Raw genomic sequence first — 20,351 nt, 5'->3', positions numbered from 1 at the left:
CACTACTAAATGCTAAGTAATTTCCAGCATTCAGAGGCAGATTCAGCACGACTGGAGCAGGCTCCTGGAATTTCAGAACAGAGCTCCAAGTCTTTTGCTAGCAGCAGAGGATCACGAGCAGCACAGCCTCATGTACTGGGAATTCTCAGTTCTCTCTCTCCCTACCTGGCCCTCAGAGGCTTGCTCAGCATACTGCATGCTGCAGCAGCCTCTTCCTTTCAGAGAACTTCAGCTGCTCTCCAGTTCTCCCTCATATAATCTTCTCTCTTTTTAAAACACTTCTGAAATTCTAATATATTCTAAAATATATGCACTACGCAGCAAAGAATATTTGCACTAACTTTTCATGTAGAAGTGATGTCATCATGTACATATTTTGTACCATTAGAAATTCAGGTATATTAGAGAGAGGAAACAGAAATATATTGGGGAATTTGCCAAAGTTGCAAATAAAGCTTTTAAAAGCCCTGCAGTAAAAGATATGCAGTAAGAATTTCCAAACTTTAATGGTTGTCTCAGTGGGTGGATCATATTATTATCTTCACGATTCCTCACTTTGTTCTAGGAAATATTTTTGCTTTTCAATTGTATGATCCTGGAATTTCCCTTGTAGTGAACCTTGTAGGAACCATGTAGGAACCTTGTAGGTTCCCATATTGAACCTTAATGAAGAAATTATGCAGAAATTTAAGCCTACAGCTATTCAGAAATCCAGAGGAGATGTACATTAATATTCTTTCTCCTTCCATCCCTTCTCATTCTTACAAAGGCACAACTAGTCTGCTCAGATCTCTGGTTTGAATAAGGAATAACTCTAGATGTCTGCAAAAAAAGAGAGGCTCTCTCAGGGAAAGCCTCTTATTAATCTTATTAAACATGTTGATGTCAGAAGTTTCAGTAACAACCAACCTACTACCCCTGGCAATATGCATCAATTGAGATGGAAATATCCCCCATTATAGCATAAGATAAAATACTTAAATTTCACAAAGTCTGTGCTTCAAAGAAAGCAAGCCCCAAACATCTTTTTTTGTTGTTGTCGTTGTTATCATTTTTTGTTATCTTTAACACCAAAAGCTGTAAGCATTTCAAGAGGTGCGATCTCAGGCTGCAGTGACATGAACCTCAGCACGAGCACTGGATCGATGCACACGAGAAGTGTGATCACACTCAACGTTTAGCATACAGTGATTATTTACAGGGAAGACTTAAAGAACAGTATGGGCTGACCAGGCTCACGAATCCCAGAAGCACAGCCACCCCTCCTCCCATTTCTTCCCATTCAGCCTGTTACTTACATTGTTGTCTTGTTTTACTTATAAATTCTTCTCGTTTGTTTGAAGCAGGTGATGGTTTGGCTGTTCTGCTTTGTGCAGAGTTGAGTCCATCAGAGAAGTGGGAGTTGGTATGGAGAAACCAAGCACCTATTTGCTTGGAAATGCTTATGAAAATCTCTTATTATACATGTACATATGTAAAAAAATGTTTGTGTAGTGCATACATTTAAGGAGTTACATTTATTCACTACTCTGAGAAGAATTAATTGGGACTAACAGTTATTGAGATTTAAATGCAAAGAGAAGTACCAGACGTTACGCAAAGGGCTTTTCTATAAGTGGAGAAAGACTTAGCAGTATACACTTAAAAATAATTAGAAGTACTAAACTATAAATTTCTATTTTGAAACATGCACGTGGGTGTTGATTTCGTATAACCTGGACTCTTCTTTGAGGTGCATGTGCATGTTACTGCTGTATAGTTTTGTTTAACTGTGTGTGCCGTGACAAAGCAAACCGCTTTGTGATGAGGAAAAGCTCTAAAAGAAGAACTTTTTCGGAATGTAGGATGGCTTAGGCTGAAAGGAACCTTGGAGCCCATCCTTTTCAGCCCTGGCTGAGGGCTGGCCACCCCCCAGCTCCAGCTGCCCAGGGCCCATCCATGGTCTCGGGCTCCTCCTGGACGGAACAGCCGCAGCTCTCCAGGCAGCGCTGCCAGGGCTTCATTGCCCGCTGAGCGAAGAATTCCTTCCTAACACCTGACCTAAATCTCCCCCCTTTTAAATGAAAACCATCCCACCGTCCTATCGCTGCCAGGCTGTGTAAAAAGAGGGGGACCGACTTTGATCAGACTGGTAAAGGGGAATGGCTTTAAGCTAACAGAGGGTGAGGTGAGATGATGGAAGAAATGCAGTCTTACACATTTTGAAATGGGTTTGTGCTCAGGTAGCGCGTGTTAACTGCTGTCAAATGTGAATGACTGGAAGACAGCAAACAAAAGCGTATTTTAGTAATATTTCAAAGCAGTAAGAAAGTTCAAAAATTTAATGGTGTGATTTCACCAGGACGAGCAGCATCAGCAGGCATACTGATTCCTCCTAAACAAATGAGTGCTTTTCTAGAAATTAAACAGCACTTTCCCTCTCTCCTGGAAGCTGAGAAGAAGATGAGGGCAGCTTTGTGAAGCTGAACTCTTCCCCTGCATTTTAGAGCGAGGGTTTCTCTGTGATTCACGTTTAATTACAGATCCCACAGCAAAGCCCAGCTGCACACATTCTCCCTCAGACAGGACGTCAGAAACAATTATTCCCGTGCGCGCCTGGACTCGGAAATAGACTTTGCTTTCTCCCACAGGCACGGAGCTGAAGGAGCACGCCAGGTGAGGGCACCGCTCCACCTCAGCCATGACGGAACGACCATAAGGAAAAATGCAGCCACCCTTCAAAGCCGCCCCTGCCGCGCGCGGGGCCGGGCGGGAAGGCGGGATGGGCGGAACTGCGGCAAATCTCAGCCAATCAGCGGCGGGGTCGCCGCTCGGCCCCTGCGGCCCGGAGCCGGGGAACCCCGTGGGTAACGGATTCCCGCTCTGCTGGGCCCCGCGCGCCCTAGCGCTGGGAGGGAACCTAGTGCCCCTCCCGCTATGGGAAGGAAAGGGAGGGGCACGGCTGGAATGGGGAGATAATCACAGAATGGCCAGAGTTGGAAAGGACCTCAAGGATCACGAATCTCCAACCCTCTGCCACATGCAGGGCCACCAACCTCCACATTTAACACCAGCCCAGACTACCCAGGGCCCCATCCAACCTGGCCTTGAACACCTCCAGGGATGGATGAGGCATCCACAGCCTCTGGGCAGCTGTGCTAGGGCCTTACCACTGAGTTAATAATTTCTACTTAAGATCTAACCTAAATTTCATCTTCTAGTTTAAAGCCATCCACCCCTTTTCTTGCCACTATCAAGCCATATAAGAAGCCTGCCTCACTCCTGCTTAAATGCTCTCAAGTACTGACTGGAAGGCTGCAATCAGGACTCCAAGGTAAACAAACCCAACTCCCTCAACCTATCCTCACAGGAGGGTGCTCTAGGCCTCCGATCCTCTTTGTGGCCTCCTCTGGACCTGCCCCAACAGCTCTGCATCCTTCCTGTACTGGGAACATCCTCTCTTTGCCAGAATGGCGTATCTCAGGTTTAGTTAAAACCACCGTTATCCTCAAAAAGCACACTGGTCTTGCACTGTTGCAAGCTCCGGTCAGCCCTCTTTGCCTTTACTCTATTGGGCAAACTGGGTGCACATGGAGCATGCAGCCGGTGTGGCTTCAGAGGGACAGGCAACTGCCCTCCTCACCCTTTCTGCCCAGAAAACAACCACCATTAATCTGCTAATCACCCATCTAGTACAAGAAAAGCGTGTTTAGTTACTAGCTTTCTTTCAAGTGTGCCCAGAGAATTCTTGCCAAGAATGCTGAACTAATCCTAACATAAAGACAATGCAATGTCCACCTGTACAGGAGGGAAAAAAAAGCAGTATTCTTCAGTGAGCAGTCACTTATGCACACCAACGCACCTACTTTGAAAGAGCTGGGGCTGTCAGACACATCAAGTCAACACTGATAAAGAACAAAATACAAACTGTCCCTTGATTTTCATTTTTTTTTTTTCCTTCAGACTCAGCCAAACTAACTTCACTCAAATGGTGTGGATTCATAGCACAAAGTCCTTGTCAGCTCCAATATTTCTATATTAAACCCACCTGGAAACACTAAGTGAATACCCAAACAGTGGTACAAACAGTTTGAGTTGTACATTGTGTCCTGCATCAACTACAACATTACCAGGAACTACAATACCACTAAATACAAAGTCTAAATACAAAGAAGATACAGTTCTCCAAGTTCTTCAGTAGCAGAGGACACCAGGAAGACTTACCTCTAACTCCATTCCTGAAGGAACACACCTTCTCTTTGCAGACGTACTAAAAGAAGTAACTCAATACAAGAGTCTCAATTTATTTGAAATAATTCAGTTTGAAAACTTTTTAATTTAAAATTTACAGCACACGTAGGGAGGACGTTCTTGTTACAACTAAAAATTATCAGAAGAGTGCTGCAGGGTTGCTTAATTTAACACTGTCATGGCTTTATTCAAAACACAGTTGCACAAAATCAGTTACTCCAAAGTTTAAGGAAAGAGTCTGATAAGGAACCAAAACACACTATATACATACTGCCATACAAAGAGCATTGAAGTAGGACAAAACCTCTACAAAATATAAAACCCACCCTTACATATTTGCATGAAAAGTCCACCCACCAAGCAAAAAAGTTTCAAAAGTTATTTGGAGGCTCTGTATTATTTATTTTTAAAAAATGCTAGCTGTATAATTGCATGCCAAGCTGACAAATATGAAATGATGCTTAGATGGTAACACTGAGGAAAAAACAGAATTACTTTAGGAACTAAGTTTCGTGTTGACTTGTGGAAAATCAAAGGCCATAACCACCAGGTGGTCATAAAGCAGGTATATTTTAATTGCAGTGCTGCACACACATGCTGGGTGCAGAGGGAGAGGCCTCTCCTAGCCTGCACACTGTGAAGGGACGCTTTAAGGATATTTGTAGAGACATATGCAAGAATAGGAGGAGATATTACAACTGATTCTAAGAAACTAGGCGTAGATTATTCTGATATTACAATTAAATAGGAGGGGATATTACAATCGGTTTTAAGAAGTTGTTATAATATTCTCCACCCCAGTTGCTGAGTTTTTGTGACTTGCAGGTTTTATTTCTTGCTGCAGCGGCACAGTGTGAACCAATAGATGAGCACAAGAGACTGGAGTGGTGAGAGAGAAGGCTGCATTCCTTGGCTCCTGCCCCCCCCCATCCCCCTTCCCACCCTGTAGCATCTGTTTTGCCTTTGTTCACTCTGCACCCTCTCACCTAGTTCATAATTCAGTGAAATGCTGTTTTGAAACAATTCTAAAGTAATGTGTTGCACATCAGCGTGAGGCTCAGATCTGGTAGATGTAGCAGCTGATGCACTGCAATTTGATTTAGGAAGTGTTAAGTCTGCATATCAAGGGAAAGTCTGCTTATCCCTCCTAAGCTCATTTTGCTTTGTCACATTAGCTCATTCAGTGTTAAAATTGGACTTGCCTACTGAAATGTGGCTGGTACTGAAATAATTTTAATTCAAAATAGTAAATGTTCCCCTTTAAAACTAATTTTATATGCATCAGTAAGAGATAGTTAAAGAAAACCCTGATAATGAAGTACTTTAAAAATGCACACTTATAAATATCAAATTTCAGTCATCCACTGAGATTAAAAAAAAAAAAAAAAAAGCAAAAAGGTGGAAAAAAACACTTTTCTGTCTCAAAGCTGATCACAAAACAACTGCCTCGAACACAGAGCCTCCACAACAAGGTAGGATGTGCACTCACCTAAGATTTCTATTCATTCAGTATTCGTACACAAACACAGGAACTTAAGATTGTGGCTGCAAACGTAGTTTTACCACTACTTTTCTAGTGTCTTTACAGATATCCATGAAAAATTGCAAAAGTTTTAGTCAGTTTATTTCCAAGTGTATTGCCATCTGCCTGACTCATTTCATACGGACACCTTTAATGGCTGGCTATGCTTCACAGCTACATGAAAAACTGTAATTTAAGGCTCTATTTGGGGGAAAAAAAAACACACAAGAAATTGGGCTTTGCAGAACAATTTCAACCCTGCAGTATCTAAACTTAAGAGCAGGAAGTCACATTTAAAAAGTCTGCTAGTGTGTGAAATATCTTATTAAATATTCACAATTAACCAGTCTGTGTGTGACGGACTTTTCCTTAGGTCCAGGAAATCTCCCTCCTCCCCACCCTTGCTGTCTCCCCCATCTTAATGACAGCTATCATCAGCCACGACAGATACAAAAATAAGTCTCTTGAATAAAGCTGTGTGTGATATTTGGTTCAGTACCTACATGAAACAATGTAAATTAGTTTTATACCAAGACTACCGCTTTAAATCCAAATAATGACTGGAAAAGGAATGCTGTATGTCTGAGCTTGCTTTGCTGTGGCGCAAATGGAACATGTGAATCCCCCGGGCAGAATTATTACGGCCTCTTGGTCACAACCAGGCTGCTAGAAAAAAGTCTGCACGTCTCCTGTACCTGCTGCCAACCATAAGCAACGGAACAAGGTTCTGCAGCCATTCAGTATAAGAAGCCTGAACGATTAGCTAGTACTAAACATGGAATTAAACATTTTGCCTACAATCAGACTTAAAAAATTTAAGAGGTGACCTGTAAGGAAAGACTACCTTGTGTGTGTCTTTCCCCCTTCGATGATTTTATAAAAGAATGTGGGGTAATCTAAAAAGTGTGCTTGAAAGAGTTACCCGTCAACTTCTGCATTAGAAATGCATATATCTTATAGCCAAGCACAGTGATTGCAGAATTCCTGAAGTGACAGTGCAACAGCTAGGTGGGTGAAAGTTCAAACACTTCTTGTAAAACAGTTTAAAACTAGAGATTAGTTACTTCTGTTAATACCTACAATGACTCTATGTTTTGGAGAGAAGTTTGAGGATTACAGCCCTCTCAGTTTGCCAAGATATTTTTGGGAATATATCTCGAGCAAACACCAAACTTCTAAACAAGCAGGAAAAAAAAAAAAAAAATCTGAAACCCACTTATGCTTTGCAATGTTAACGTGCAAATCAGGGTAGAAGACTTTAAAAAGTTACAGGAGTCACCTTTTAAAAAGCTGAAGCAAAACACAACCTAGTTGAATTCAAACAGAATCCCTGCTAAATTCAAGACTGCTGTCAACTCCTCATTTGAAACAGACTCAAATTTGCCACGTAGCATTTCTGAGTTCAACTTTTTAAGTATAAAAACCTGAAAATCTTGAAGGAAATTCATGATATTAAATGCATGTAGGATAGGTGTTTTAACTCTGGAGAAATGATGACCAACACAGCAAGCTTGTATAAAATTAAAGAGCTCCTAATAAAACTCTAGGGGAAAAACTAGACAATGGTTTCAGTGAATATATTCTTGAAAATCGTTTTTCTACATATAGGTTCACTAACAGGCTATTATATCTTATTTGGAATGATAAAAAGGGCAAGAATAGTAAAACCACACTTCTCCTATAAAAAGTTAACATTTTCTGTAGGGACATCTATGGTACATGGAGACATACAGATCTGCATAATCACTATTGCGTGTTCTGTAACTTAAGAATCTGGTCCTACGTTGTCTATAACAAATTAATCATCCTCTTCCTCGCCTTCATCTTCAGGATCTCGTTTCCTCTTCTCCCCTCGAACGCCCTCTGCTAAGGAAAAGATCTCATTACATCCTGTTCATACACACAAACAATGTTAAAGCATTCAGCAAATGCCAATGGAAATCGATTACTGCATGTAGCTGATGTGCTCACCTCTGTCACACAAGGTGCTTATGGTTCTCAAAAAAGATCCGTTTACCTTACTCTGAATAACTCAGGCAGGCTATATTCAACTAAATATAAACTAAGCATTACAGAACATTAAATGAGACGCATTAATAACAACATAAATGATCATTAGCATGTATTTAAGAACTAAAGTATTTTTTCCATCTCTCTGAATTTTCGAAGGTGCATGTAAGGTGCAAACCCAAAATCCAGAAGTTTCTGGAGATACCAAATCAAATCTGTTCTGATCTCTCTCCACTTGAGAAACTGTTTCTTGGATAAAAATCTCTCAGCTTATTCTTAGAAATGTGCCTAACTCAGTTAGTGGACTATGCACTCTTGTGGTGGAATCATGAAATGCAATCCTGTCAAACCTAAGAGATTTAATTGCCAGCAGTCATTTCCTGCCTAATTAACCATCCTAACCACCTGCTTTGTTGTCTTTATAGACTTGAATGCTGTAATTGCAAATGGGAAGAATTGAGCATTGCTACTTCAGAATTCCAGTTTTTCCAAGTGCAAGATACATCTCCAAAAACTGCTCCATTAAGCCAAGCATACAAATCAGATGGGCACTAATGTAACGAGAAATTTCAGAAATTTAAATAAGAGAAGGAAAAACCAGCTGACTTTAAGATGAAGCTTGAAACATTTATTTTCTGAAGGAATTCAGCAACTGCTGGCTGGTAATAAGCTGGTAGTCCTACCTGGTGCCCATCTCACCACGTGGAACACAGAGATGCGCACAACTAAGCAGCCTATCTCTCAGCCCACCAAGCAGAGTGCCTGATAAGAGCACAAGAACCAGGAATTAGCCTTCTGTCAGTTCTGCAACTTCTTTTCCAGTGCTCCGGAACAGATGAGGAGCTTCAAACTTAAGGCTGGTCCTGACCCTGAAAGGTTTGCAAGCCTCAAACAAGGTGCAAGAAAGAATGAGTAACACATCTGTCCTGCTTATCTTCTGGCACTGAAAGATGAAATGGTTTGCACCCTACAGTTTCCTCTTTGGTGAAAAGTTTCTCTAAGGAAGGAAGCCACTTTCATCTCGACAGAGGACTGCAGCTACTGACCCTCCTGAGGCTTTGCCAGTGAGGGTATTTTAGTGGCTGTGCCACATACACAGTATACAGAAGTGTCCATCCATCCATCTCCTCTCCCTCTTGGAAAACAAGTATTTCTGCCTGCGGACAAAATGCAAGCTCTTTCATTTTAGAAACATACTTCAGCAGAAGTCCTGGAAAACTGTCATTCCTTACTTCTTTTTATTTTACAACAGAGGAGAAAAAACACCAACCACTACAGAGCTGCTGTGCTACCTTCTCAGGCTCTTACTTAAGCTCAATACATCTACAGAAACAAACCAGTCAGTGCTTTTTGTCAGCAAAGTTCCACTCCCAGACTTGCTAGGTTACAGGATAATTGTTTTAGTCAACATTAATACTTAAGCTGAGGACCTACCTTCTTCCTCCTCGTCACCTCCCTCTTCAACATAGTCATCATCGTCGTCTTCATCCTTTAAAAAAAATTGTGAAACATTTCTAAAGAACTGCAGCATACACAAACTTTGCTTAAATGCTGATCCTAAGAAGGAATTTAAAACATTTCAGTCTCTTCAGAGTAGCAACACAAGTATGGAGTTACACTTGTAAGAGTGCAGAAGACAACAAATCACGTGGTTAGAAGAACAAAATGCACACAAAAATGGAGTTTAGATGAAGATTTTCTGCACATCCATGGGAAATGAAGCTGGTATGATGTCAACTCGCATCAACAGGAACAGTAATGGATGCGACATCATTTTTGATGTGACAGAATTTTTGATGGGAAACATGAGAGCCGCTTGCTTATAGACTCGCTTACAAAGTTTCACACGTTCTCCAACTGAAAGTCTTGAAGTCGTTAAAGAAGAGGACCAAATTGTGACTCCTGAGCCTTACTTCCATGAACCACAAGACGGCAAGAGTCTATCCATAACCTTAAAAGCCGTGTGTGGTTTTTTATTCTAGCTTAATATTCTCTTCTTGCTTCATGGCAAACTCTTACCTAGAAGGCCCTGGGACTAATTTTCATAGCTTTTCAACACCACACCAGATAACACTCAGAAAAAGTGCAGCAGTATTTACTACAGCAAAATGTAGACCTTCCTTCATCTCACTTGAAGTGCCAGCAATGTGCTGTTGCTGCGTTCCCTTCTTTTAGAAGACCAACCCAACTTCTTCAGTTTTCCAACGTAAATTTATTCTACTTTATATATCTAACTTGAGTGTTTAATTGGTAGTAGAGCACAGTTTCAAAACACTGGGCAAAACTGACTCTTTAATTTACAGGGAACAAAACAACGCTGGCATCCTGCAGCCTGAAGGGGTGAGATGGAAGTGAAGCATGCCCAGCAGGCCAGCCAGAAGCACCTTCATAACTGACAGTCACCACTCATCTTCAAGTCAGTACTTCCTATTTCAGTGAAAGCAACTTTCTAAAATATCTCACTGCACCTAACTTTGTTCACAATACTCAGTGCCTACAGATTTATATTAGCATAGAAGTCTGTAGGCAGTTTCTCCCTACTGTCTGCATTTGGTACAGAATACTAACTCCACCTTAACCTCACTTTACCTGAATCTCTTCTTTCATCAGGTATGAAAGACCAACTTCCTCCTCCTCTTCACCTTCCCCTAGATCCGAGCCTCCATCATCTTCATCATCTTCTTCTTCATATTCTCCTGGGGGACCGGCTTCATCCTCATCTTCATCATTGTCATCTTCGTCTCCTTCAGAAATGAAAAACACACTCAATATGTTCTAAGTTAAGTTTCATTAACTCCTCTTCATGCAAACTAACATGTGCCAGGTTAAGCTAGTTCTAACACTTCTTCCAGGTTTTTTTTGTTTTTTTTTTTTTTAAATGCAGGTTACGTGGGAAACGATCAAGTCAGTTGCTGTAACATTTTTTCTTGAAGAAAGGCTACTGACTTTTTTACATCACAAGCTTCAGGCAAAATTTGTGATGTCTGAAGCAGCTGCATATATAAATTCCTGAAAGGGAGCAGAAAGTTATCAGTGGAAAAGCAGCTTGTCTGTAAAATCAAACCCTGAAGTACTTAAGGGTAAATATAGTATGTTGTGCTCATTTTATCTGTCTTTTAATCACTTACACTGAAACACCTACTGCTCCAAAGAGATGATCTCTCATTTCTTTTCTGTCTGGAGCACATAATCACGTTCACGCTTCCAGTTAAGCGAATTAGAAGAAATGATGAGGAGACTCTACACTTCGATTCATTTTCAAAATCATATTAATTTTCCTATCCATTTTCCACTATTGAGTTTATTTTTACATTTATGTTATAGACATTTGGCTTTCACCAAGTTCTTTTCTGCACAGATTTCCAAACTGTGACATGTGGTTACTACTCGGCAGTGCTGATCCAGCATGTGGCAGTGGCAGCCACTAGCTAATGAACTAAAGCCAGAAGAAAGCACTGGAAGCCTCTCCCATTAGAAGACATAACCCAAATTTAGCAAGTTATTTATCTGGATGCACACACAACACCACACCAAGAGCCCTATCCTGCTTGCTAACACTCAAACACATTTTAGATGTTTTCTCCTAACAGTTTTGCCTCTGATAATAATCCATTAAGCCTGGTTTCCAGAAGAACACGTGCTCCTCCTACCATCACATCAACACAGGATTTGTAGCCGCGCACTGACAGACCTATTCCTACGGGTTTCATTTCAGACTGATTAACAGCAATGAGGAAAACAAACAATAGGAATACCCTCGTTAGTGACTGAGGTCAGATCAAAAGGGATTGTACTGCTTTTATGCAGAAATTTGTAACATATTTGAGCAATTCCCCTTCATTTTGCATTCTTTCCATAGGGAAACACAATAAAAGGTGTTGTCCCCTTGCTTTGCATCAGTTCTGCTAACATACATTACTGCTGGCAATACTATATTTTAAGAATATTTCTAATCTTTGCAACAAGATCTTTACTCTGCTTCCTTACACTTACGAGGCTTCTGCAAGAACTTAAAACCTTCAAAGTGACTTTTCATTCTGAACTAGTGTGCTAACACCAAACAAATTCTAAAACCATACGCCTCAAAAATAAGAGCAGAGCACAATGCCAATGCACTCAAAAAGTCACTATGATCCACGCTACATTTACATTTCATTACAGTGCACTATTTGAATCCACAGCTTATTTCAGGAACTTACCCTCATCATCATCATCTTCTGAATCCGGTGCCTCGTTATCTTCCTGGTCAAATCCATCCAGGTATGTGATTTGCTGAAGCAGATCAAAAATGCTGTCCCTGTAATCCTCAAGGTTTGTAATCTCACAGTTGAACAGGTCAAGGCTCTTTAAGTTTTTAAGATTTTGCTGAAAATAAACAAAGAGTTTATTTTTCCCAAACAACCAAATGGTGCCTCAAGTTATAGTGCTGTCATAGCCCAAATACAGTCAGGTACAGATTTTATCCCCACTGCTTTATTCCTACTCACTATTTTACTCTCTACTCGATAAAAACTTCAAGAGTTGTTTGAACTTCTAATGAGAATGCTCTTGCAGATCAACTGTACAGCACCTCTGCAGCATGGCCAACGCACCCCTGCAGGCAGACACCGTGCACACACTGCGTTACGCTTACATGAGGATGCTTTTTTGTTTGCAGAGCCTGCTTTGGTTCTCATAGCCATGCCCAAAAGCTCAGCTCCAGCAGGTTTTCAGCAAACAGTTTGATTTGACTGCAAGCATCTTAAGAGGTACTTGGTAGGACTGAGAACTACAGTAACAACTAGACAACTGATGATGATCTCTCACCTTTCAGACTTTACACACAAAGCATTTATTCTGTACAGCACTCCAACCACTTTGCTTTGTCTCATAACTGCTAGGTCAAACCACAACGAAGGCAGACAGATGACCTTTACAAGAAGCTTAAAAAAAAATGCAGTCTATAACAAATAATAAATAATCCGTATGCTGGCACAATGAGCATGCAGATCAAGCAGCAGCTGTAGGCAGCTTCCTCCTCCACCTCAGTAACCCATTGCTCAGGTGCGCTCCTAGCTGCCTCACACACAACCTAACTACTTCACAGGTTCAGTGAAAGCTTATATTTTGTCTAATGAGCAGCTGCCATATCTTCACAAACCAAGAGGATTAGCAACATGTAACTTGGCAACTTTTCTATCAAAGACAAAACAGAATCTCAACAGCTCTCATTCAGTACATCCCATCGCTAACACAGAAGGAATTTTACAGTACTATGTTTACAAGAATTGTGTCTAAAAAGCATGACATTGAGTTAATCAAGTCAGGACCAACTGGATCACCGACAAAGCTAAAACACCTGAGCTAGCAAAGGAAAAATAACAGATAGCACGTACAATAGATAAGAAATTTCATTTGGGATGCCTTTAGTTGTGCTGAAAAGAAATAAAAGTAGCTAGAATATATCATGTACCTTTGTACTTCATTTCTTACACTACACTAGTTTAAACCCAACGTTGTTTCATCTTCCATACTCAAAAAGATTTCTCATGTGAAATCCTTGCACCTGTTTCCACCATTCTACTGCAAAAACTTAATAAAAACCAGTACTTATTACATTTAAATTTTCAGTTGCCCCTCTCATTCCATACTTACAAGAGCTTCCACAGTGCCAAGATCTTTGATTTTGTTGCCACTTAGATTTAGATATGTGAGATTTGGACATCTTTCTGCAAGGACCTCCAGGCCTCCGGAAATGATGTTGTCACTCAACTCCAACTATTGCATAGCAAAATTAAAGGAATTAAACGCTTGGTTTCTTTCCATCAGATTCAGCAAGCACAGTTTTTAACTTAGAAGCTTAATCACAAAGTTGAACACTTCCCACAGTCCCACAGTGCTAGCTAGCTAATATTCAGCTTACAAAATGTTCCTTTAAACTGATAATTTTAGAAGTCCTCCTGAAAACATCATGGGCTCGGATATCTAAGCCTGTAGAACAGATAATATTGGAACTCACAGCACGTCTTTGATCAGCAAGCAACATGTGCTGTCCTGCACTGGCTGGGCAACCAAGCGTCTGCTGTTGACCATCAGCCAACTCAAAGACACAGCCAACTTTCAGTGAGCAGACAAAGTACTCACTGCTCTAGGTAGGAGCCATTGACTGAGACCAGTTTGGCCAAAACTAGCTGGAGATGCCCACAAAACCTTCAAATGTTAATGTAGACCAGACTAGGACACTGCACTGCCTGCAATCTCACAGCGGTAACACGCAAATCCTTGAAGACTCAACCCTCCAGATTTCCTTTCCATCTGTGGGTGTTGGACCAGATGACCTTTTAGGATCCCTTCCAACTTAAATTATTCTATGATTCTGTGAAATCCTGCTGTCTGGGCAGGTGAGACACGTACCTTTCGGAGCTTACTCAACGTGGGCAGCTTGGCCAGCGACGTCAGCTGCACGTTGGCCATGCTAAGAAACTCTAGTTCCTTAAAGGAATCGTTCAGACCTTCAATCTCCCCATTGCTGGACTTGCAGTTATCGAGCACCAGCTCCGTCACCTTCAAACAGGATATCAAGGCAGCTGAGTGAGCACCATTAAACCACGCGTTTAACCGAAACCGCAACTTGGTGACTGTTAAACGTGTTTTGGAGGGGTTGTCTGGTGGTCTTTTTTTATAATTGAGACCAGAGTTGTGGCCTGAAGTTGTTGACACCAGCCTACTTGAGAAGCACGCGACAATTTCTCTTCCACTGAGCACATTTTGGGCAGCTGTTTCCATAAAATCTAAGCAGCAGCTTTGCTGACAGACGCTTGTAGGGCTTCCCACAGTGCCAGCACAGCACAGGTCAGAGCCCAGCTCCAGCACAGCACTGCTGGAAATGAAGGGAACCTCTCCACAGGGAACCTGCTCTGTTAAAGGTGGGCATCCCACCAGGCAGGTCCTGCACATCAGTCAGGGCTAAAACTCATCAGTGGTTTTCCATATGAGTGAACCACTAACTCATTTATCAAATCCAATCATTCATTGCGCATATTTGAGTCTATAAAGTCACTCCTTCTTTCCAAACCCTAAATCTCCCGGCTCCCGATTATTTTAGCAGTGAGTTCTGCAGGTTAATTAAGCCCAACTGAACAACTTCCACTGCCACTAAAACAATGAGATAATCAATGCAGGGGAAGCAACAAGGAGCAGCTAATTAATTTAAAAATCATTTCATCCTTTGTGAACATATCCCTCGTTAGAGAGGACATTAATAAGGCCACCACTCCACTCTCCTGTACGCTTCCAACTAACATGATCACAAAGCTGCCGCCTCGTGCAGCAGCAGCACTTGACTCGCACAGCTTATCGACTTCGAGCAAAGTCTCAACAAGGGTTTGTTTTTCATCCACATCACATAGACCTGGGGGTCACCATGCCTCCCGTGCGCATCTGCACCCAAAACAACACAGCCCTTCTGTGACCCTTGCAGCTGAACCGAGGCGGCACGTGCTGCTGGGCTGAACAAGCAGTTAAGTGCTCCTCTTCCACAACCCCTGTGCATTGGGCTGCTCTCTTCATGCACTGCGATACCAAACCTGGACTTTAGTCCTGAGGTGGGTCGATGGCGTCCTGGCTGACCTCGCTGCAGAGCATCCACAGAAGTGTGGGCAGTTGGAACAGCCAGGCAGCGGGTGCAAGTCAGAGGATCACAGAATTGAAGGGGCCGGGAGGGACCTCCAGACATCGCCGAATCCATCCCCCCTGCAAAGCAGCCCCCCACAGCAGGCTGCACAGGCAGGTGTCCAGGTGGGTCTGCGCTACCTCCAGAGAAGAACCCACAGCCTCCCGGGCATCCCGTGCCCAGCACCCAACCACGAGCCCGGCACCGCTGCCCAAAGCAGCATGGGTGCCCCATCCCCGGAGGATCCCAAAGGCTGTGGGGGGGCCCTAGACAGACTGAACTGGCAAGGGGTCCGCGAGGTCTCCTCCAACCCAACCGTGCTGCGATTCCACGGCTCCGATATTTAAGGTTCCCTTCAACCGAAGGGGTTCTACGGTTTCTCCCGCCCTGCGAACTCGGGGCTTCTTTTTAATGTTATGATCGATAGCATTATTTAATGGAAGTTTCCTTGGAAAGGGGAAGCGGCGGAGAAGGAGGAGGCGCCGCAGCGCCGCTCGGGACGTTCGCAACTCGCAGCGGGGCGGCGCCCCGGGACCTCCTTCGGCAGAAAGGGAAAAAACTAAAAGACAAATTAAATCGAGACGACCGCGCCAACGGAACGGCAGGACTCCGGGCTGCAGCTGAAGTCGGAACTCGGAGCGCCGCGACCTCGCGCGCAAGTTGCGAACCGAGGGCGGACGCAGGGATCCCGAAAGGGAAAAACCGAAAGCAATAAAAGCCCCGCGGGGAGCAGAGCGCGGCGCAAACCCCGCCCCGCCGCCAACTTCGAGGCCCCGCGGAACGGCGCGCAGCGCGGCCCGAAAGCACCACCCGGCCCCGCGCGGCTCCTGCGCCACCGCTGTGACCCAGATTCGACGGAGCCACCGCGGCCGCACTGCCCGGAACCGGGGCGGAACCGGGGTGGGACCGAGACGGGGCCGGCGGGAGCGCGGCCGTACCCCGGCGCCGCTCACCTCCTCGGGGGCCTGGTTCCGCAACTCCAGGTTGATGCGCTTCTTCATCTCCATCGCCCCCCCCTCCCGCGGCTCCGCACTGGCGAGGGAGGGCGGCTGGGGTGCGGCCGTAGAGACGCGGCCGCCGCCGAGAGGAAGAGGGTGGTGTGCGCGGGGTCGCCGCGGGCTGCCGGCCCGCTCCGCGCGCAGCTCCGGCGCCGTCAATGGCCGCCCGCGCACTGCGCCTCCATGACATGGCGCATGGCGCCCCCTCCGCCGCCACGCCCCCCGCCCTGGGGCGGGGCTTCTCCGCGCCGCCGCGCTTCTCATTGGCTGCGAGGCGCCGCGGCCTAGACGATTCGATTGGTTGGTGGCGCTGCCCGTCCCGGTGGCGCAGGTGAAGGGGGCGGAGCTGAAGTTGGCGCGCGTGCGGCGTGCGAGAGCGGCGCTGGGGGGTGTTGTGTTGTGTTGTGTTGTGTTGTGTTGTGTTGTGTTGTGTTGTGTTGTGTTGTGTTGTGTTGTGTTGTGTTGTTTGTGTTGTGTTGTGTTGTGGTGTGGTGTGGTGTGGTGTGGTGTGGTGTGGTGTGGTGTGGTGTGGTGTGTGGGGGGTTTGTAGTGAGGATGGAGGTTTTGCACGCTTGTGGCGGAGAAGGACGGATGGCAGGATGGATGGATGGATGGATGGATGAATGGATGGATGGCACGTGGGGCTCGCTACGTTTGCGTGCTTTGGGGATGGTGTGTGGGACATTGCGGGCTTGAAAGGCAGGATGGTGCTTGGTATTCTGTACGTGTTTGCAGGAGGGGTGGTGTGCAGGATCTTTTACAGCAGATTGCTGAGGAATAGTGCATGGGGTTTTACACGCCTGCTGGTAGGAAGAATGGTGCACAGCGCTTTGCACACGTGCTTGCAGGAAGGCTGATGCACGGGGCTTTCTGTGCAAGCTTGCAGGCAGCTTCAGGGACAGAGCTGGAAGCAAGCAGCTCCATGGGCACTCCGTTGTATGTTGAATGCTCACAGTGGGGACAAACTCGGTTCTGCACAGCATTAGGATATAGGGTTTTGCTTGGTGTGCAGTGGTGGTAGTGCGTCGGCTTTTGCACGTGTGTGTGCAGTGGGGATGGCGTGTGGGATTTTGCACGCTTGTGATGAGTAGGGATTGTGTCTGGGGCTTTGTGTGAGTGCATTGATGGGGACGTGAAATGTCACTGCGTGAACATACGTACAGGTGGGTGATACGTGGTGCTTTGCACACTTGCAAAAAGGAGAGATGGTGTGCGAGTTTGTGTGTGCGTAGTTCTGCAAGTGCACATATAGTGGGGATGGCGGAGCTGCAGTCTGGCCTGGCTGTTCCTTCAGGTGCTCAATAACCAATCTGTGGGACAGGGCTGGAGAACAGCGGGGACCTTGCGGCTCCTCCTGCTTTCTCCCCGCGTGCAGATAATTGCGAAGATTTTCAAAACCAGAAGGAAATCCTCCCGTTAAAGCCGCTTACCGGTGGGAGCCGTGCTGACTCCGGCAGGCAGAGCCAGGGCTCAGCGCGCTCTGCGCGAGCGGCACGAAGGGGCAAAGCTGCAAAAGCCGCCTGTGAACCTCGCACTGCGCTGCAGCCCTGTGAACCTCCGTGCGCCACAGAGGGCTCCGAGGTCCACAAAGCGTGCTCAGGGGCACCTCGGCCTCCTTCCAGATCTGCCATGGGAGATCCACGGCGCCGATACGGCCAGTCTGAAGCCTTCTGGGCTCCCGGTGTTCCCCAGGGCGCCCCAATCCGCTCCCGGAGCTTCTCTTTGCCTCTGTGTTGTCCTGGAGCCTCCCGGAAATTCTAACCTCACCACTAAAATGGCCGACCGGAAATGGGTACGGCCAAGACCGGAAGAGCTGTAGGGGAGTGGGGAACGCCTCCACAACAAACATGGCCGCCAGGAAGTAACAAACGTCACAGCCGGCCTGCCGGGCCGGAAGCGTGGCGGCAAAGGACTACAGCTCCCAGAATGCTTCGGGATACAGCCCTGTCTGAACATATGGCATCCCGCAGGGGGGGCCGGGAGACATGGGAGCCTCCTGGAGCTGCTCAGTGCTCTCCAGGGCTCCCTGGAGGGCAACACAGTGCGTCCAGTGCGCTCCACATGTTTCTAAGTGCCTTGGTGTCCCTAAGGTATTCCCATAGGCCTCCAAAAAACCTGGAGAGTGCTCTAGGGAACTGTGGAATTCTTACAGGGCTCCTCAGTGTGCTCTAGTGTGCCTAGCGGATGCTATAGGCCACCTAGTGCAGTATATGCTGAATTACAGCTCTTCCAGATCTCTGTGTCCTCTTGTGCACTTTGAGGCATTGCAGTGTGCCCTCGAAGGCAACACACTCAGTCTTATGGCCAGTCCTCATTCTGCTGAGATCAGTAGCACACTTGACTGTCCTCTGTAGTATCAGGTGACAGATAAAGAGTCAGAAACCCATGCTTTCTTGGTGACCTGACTGGCCAGAGAAGTGGCAAAAGGTCTGGTGCCCTTTACTCACCTCTGCCTTTGTGCGTCCTTCAGGGTTGCCTGGAAAGCAAGGCGGGAGTCCTGTTTCAGAGCTTACATTGGTGGAAATGTGTCCAAGCAACCATGTGAGTTTGCTGCACAGTCCTCCTCGCCATCACGTGTCCTTTGGATGGCTGCCTCCAACCTGTGTGCTGATCCTTAGCTTTAACGTCACCCCTAGACAAAGTTCCTCAGCTTGGGTCCACCTCCAGGATTAGATGAAGGGCAGGCACAGGAGGGATGAGCCCTCCCCTGCTGTCTGTGCATGTTTGGGGGCCTCTTCAAACCTCACAGAGATGGGAACATGCCTAGGTCATCCTGATGCCTGTACAATTAATGAACATACTGATGTTATGGTATAGCATTGTACAATTAACAAATATACAGATGTTCAGGTATAACAGAGAGCTTGGCTATGATGTTATTACACCAAAGCAGGAAACAGAAATGATAGGTACACTCACTCGTAACCTGGGAGAGCATGGGAAACTCCAGTGGAGCAGATCTCCAGCAGAGACACTTCCCCACTGGTGGTCAGCTCTTCCATGGCTCTAGGAGAGGTGCAGCCAGGCTCCACCCCTTCCTGCAGCACAGCTGAATTGCTTTCACCTGTGCTCCGTGGCTGACTCACTGCTCGCCTCAGATGATCAATCAGGCTCAGGCCGTGACTCAGCAGCCCCATACACTCCCCCCCCTTCAAGGCGTGAACCAATGATCAGGTTGACCAAAGGGTGAGCTTTTCCTAATATAGAGATCCGATACACCGCGATGCTTATACAGTTTCCATCGCAATGCATGTTGGTACAATTCAAGATGAGTGACGATTGGTGAATGTTGACATCCTTTTATGGGCCAGTGCTCGATGGTGTTACTGGAGGCACGTGGTCATGAGGTGCAGGTCTGTCCTGTGCTCCATCATCCCATGTAGACCATCACTGGGTGTTGCACGTGATCTGACAGTAACACTGGAACGCTTTGATGGCATTTCGTTCCTTCCAGTGATCCTGAAGGCTCAAAGACTCACGGGGAGAAATACAGATGTTTCAGAGGTACCAGGAGGGGAAGGGCTGCTCTCCAGGGCAAGATACAGGCCATATTTCTATCCTGGGTCTGGTACTTGGGCTGGTACTGGGGCATGTCCTGGCTGCCTGTACCACACTTTCTGGCCGGATGTCTGCGGCTGCATAATAATATCAGGCACCAAAGAGGGTGTCTTGATCTGCCACAGGGTCACGATGGGAGTCCCTTTAGCAATGAAGATGGGAGTGTTGACCACCACGTCAGTAGGCCATGTACCTATTACTGGAGGGACTACTGAGCCTCCCGCCTCCAACAATCTCCCCCAAGGTGCAAGTAGGCCACACCACCTGGGTCCTATCTGCACCTTCCAAGGCCATTCTATTCTATGGGTGCCAGGATCTAAATTCTCAGGGGTAGGGAGCAGAAGATGATTTTCGTTACCAATCTGGGGTCTTACCTGATGAT

The 20,351-nt window shown here is 45.6% G+C and overlaps 1 protein-coding gene and 1 long non-coding RNA gene across 3 annotated transcripts; one reads left to right on the top strand and one right to left on the bottom strand.

Annotated features, from left to right (window-relative positions):
• Positions 1–4,281: 4,281 nt before the first annotated feature.
• ANP32E (acidic nuclear phosphoprotein 32 family member E) lies at positions 4,282–16,667 on the bottom strand. 2 transcript variants are annotated; one of them, XM_085209780.1, is made up of 7 exons: positions 16,367–16,667; positions 14,156–14,305; positions 13,397–13,519; positions 11,962–12,127; positions 10,352–10,506; positions 9,197–9,251; positions 4,282–7,618 (listed from the first exon to the last, which is right to left on the bottom strand). In XM_085209780.1, exons 1-7 carry the CDS (start codon positions 16,418–16,420, stop codon positions 7,551–7,553), a joined length of 771 nt encoding a protein of 256 aa, XP_085065906.1. In that variant the 5' UTR covers positions 16,421–16,667; the 3' UTR covers positions 4,282–7,550. The 2 variants fall into 2 exon arrangements, with proteins under 2 accessions (XP_085065906.1, XP_085065908.1); XM_085209782.1 differs by having other exon boundaries at positions 4,282–7,615.
• LOC146542723 (uncharacterized) lies at positions 15,263–19,271 on the top strand. The gene is made up of 2 exons (XR_014879837.1): positions 15,263–15,538; positions 15,870–19,271. It is a non-coding gene; the product is annotated as an uncharacterized LOC146542723 (long non-coding RNA).
• Positions 19,272–20,351: the final 1,080 nt, after the last annotated feature.

Source organism: Meleagris gallopavo, chromosome 27, assembly GCF_905368555.1.
Source record: "Meleagris gallopavo chromosome 27, MGAL_WU_HG_1.1, whole genome shotgun sequence".
Lineage (NCBI taxonomy): Eukaryota > Metazoa > Chordata > Aves > Galliformes > Phasianidae > Meleagris > Meleagris gallopavo.
Note: the sequence above shows the minus strand (reverse complement) of the source record. Positions and strands in the feature narration are given on the sequence as shown.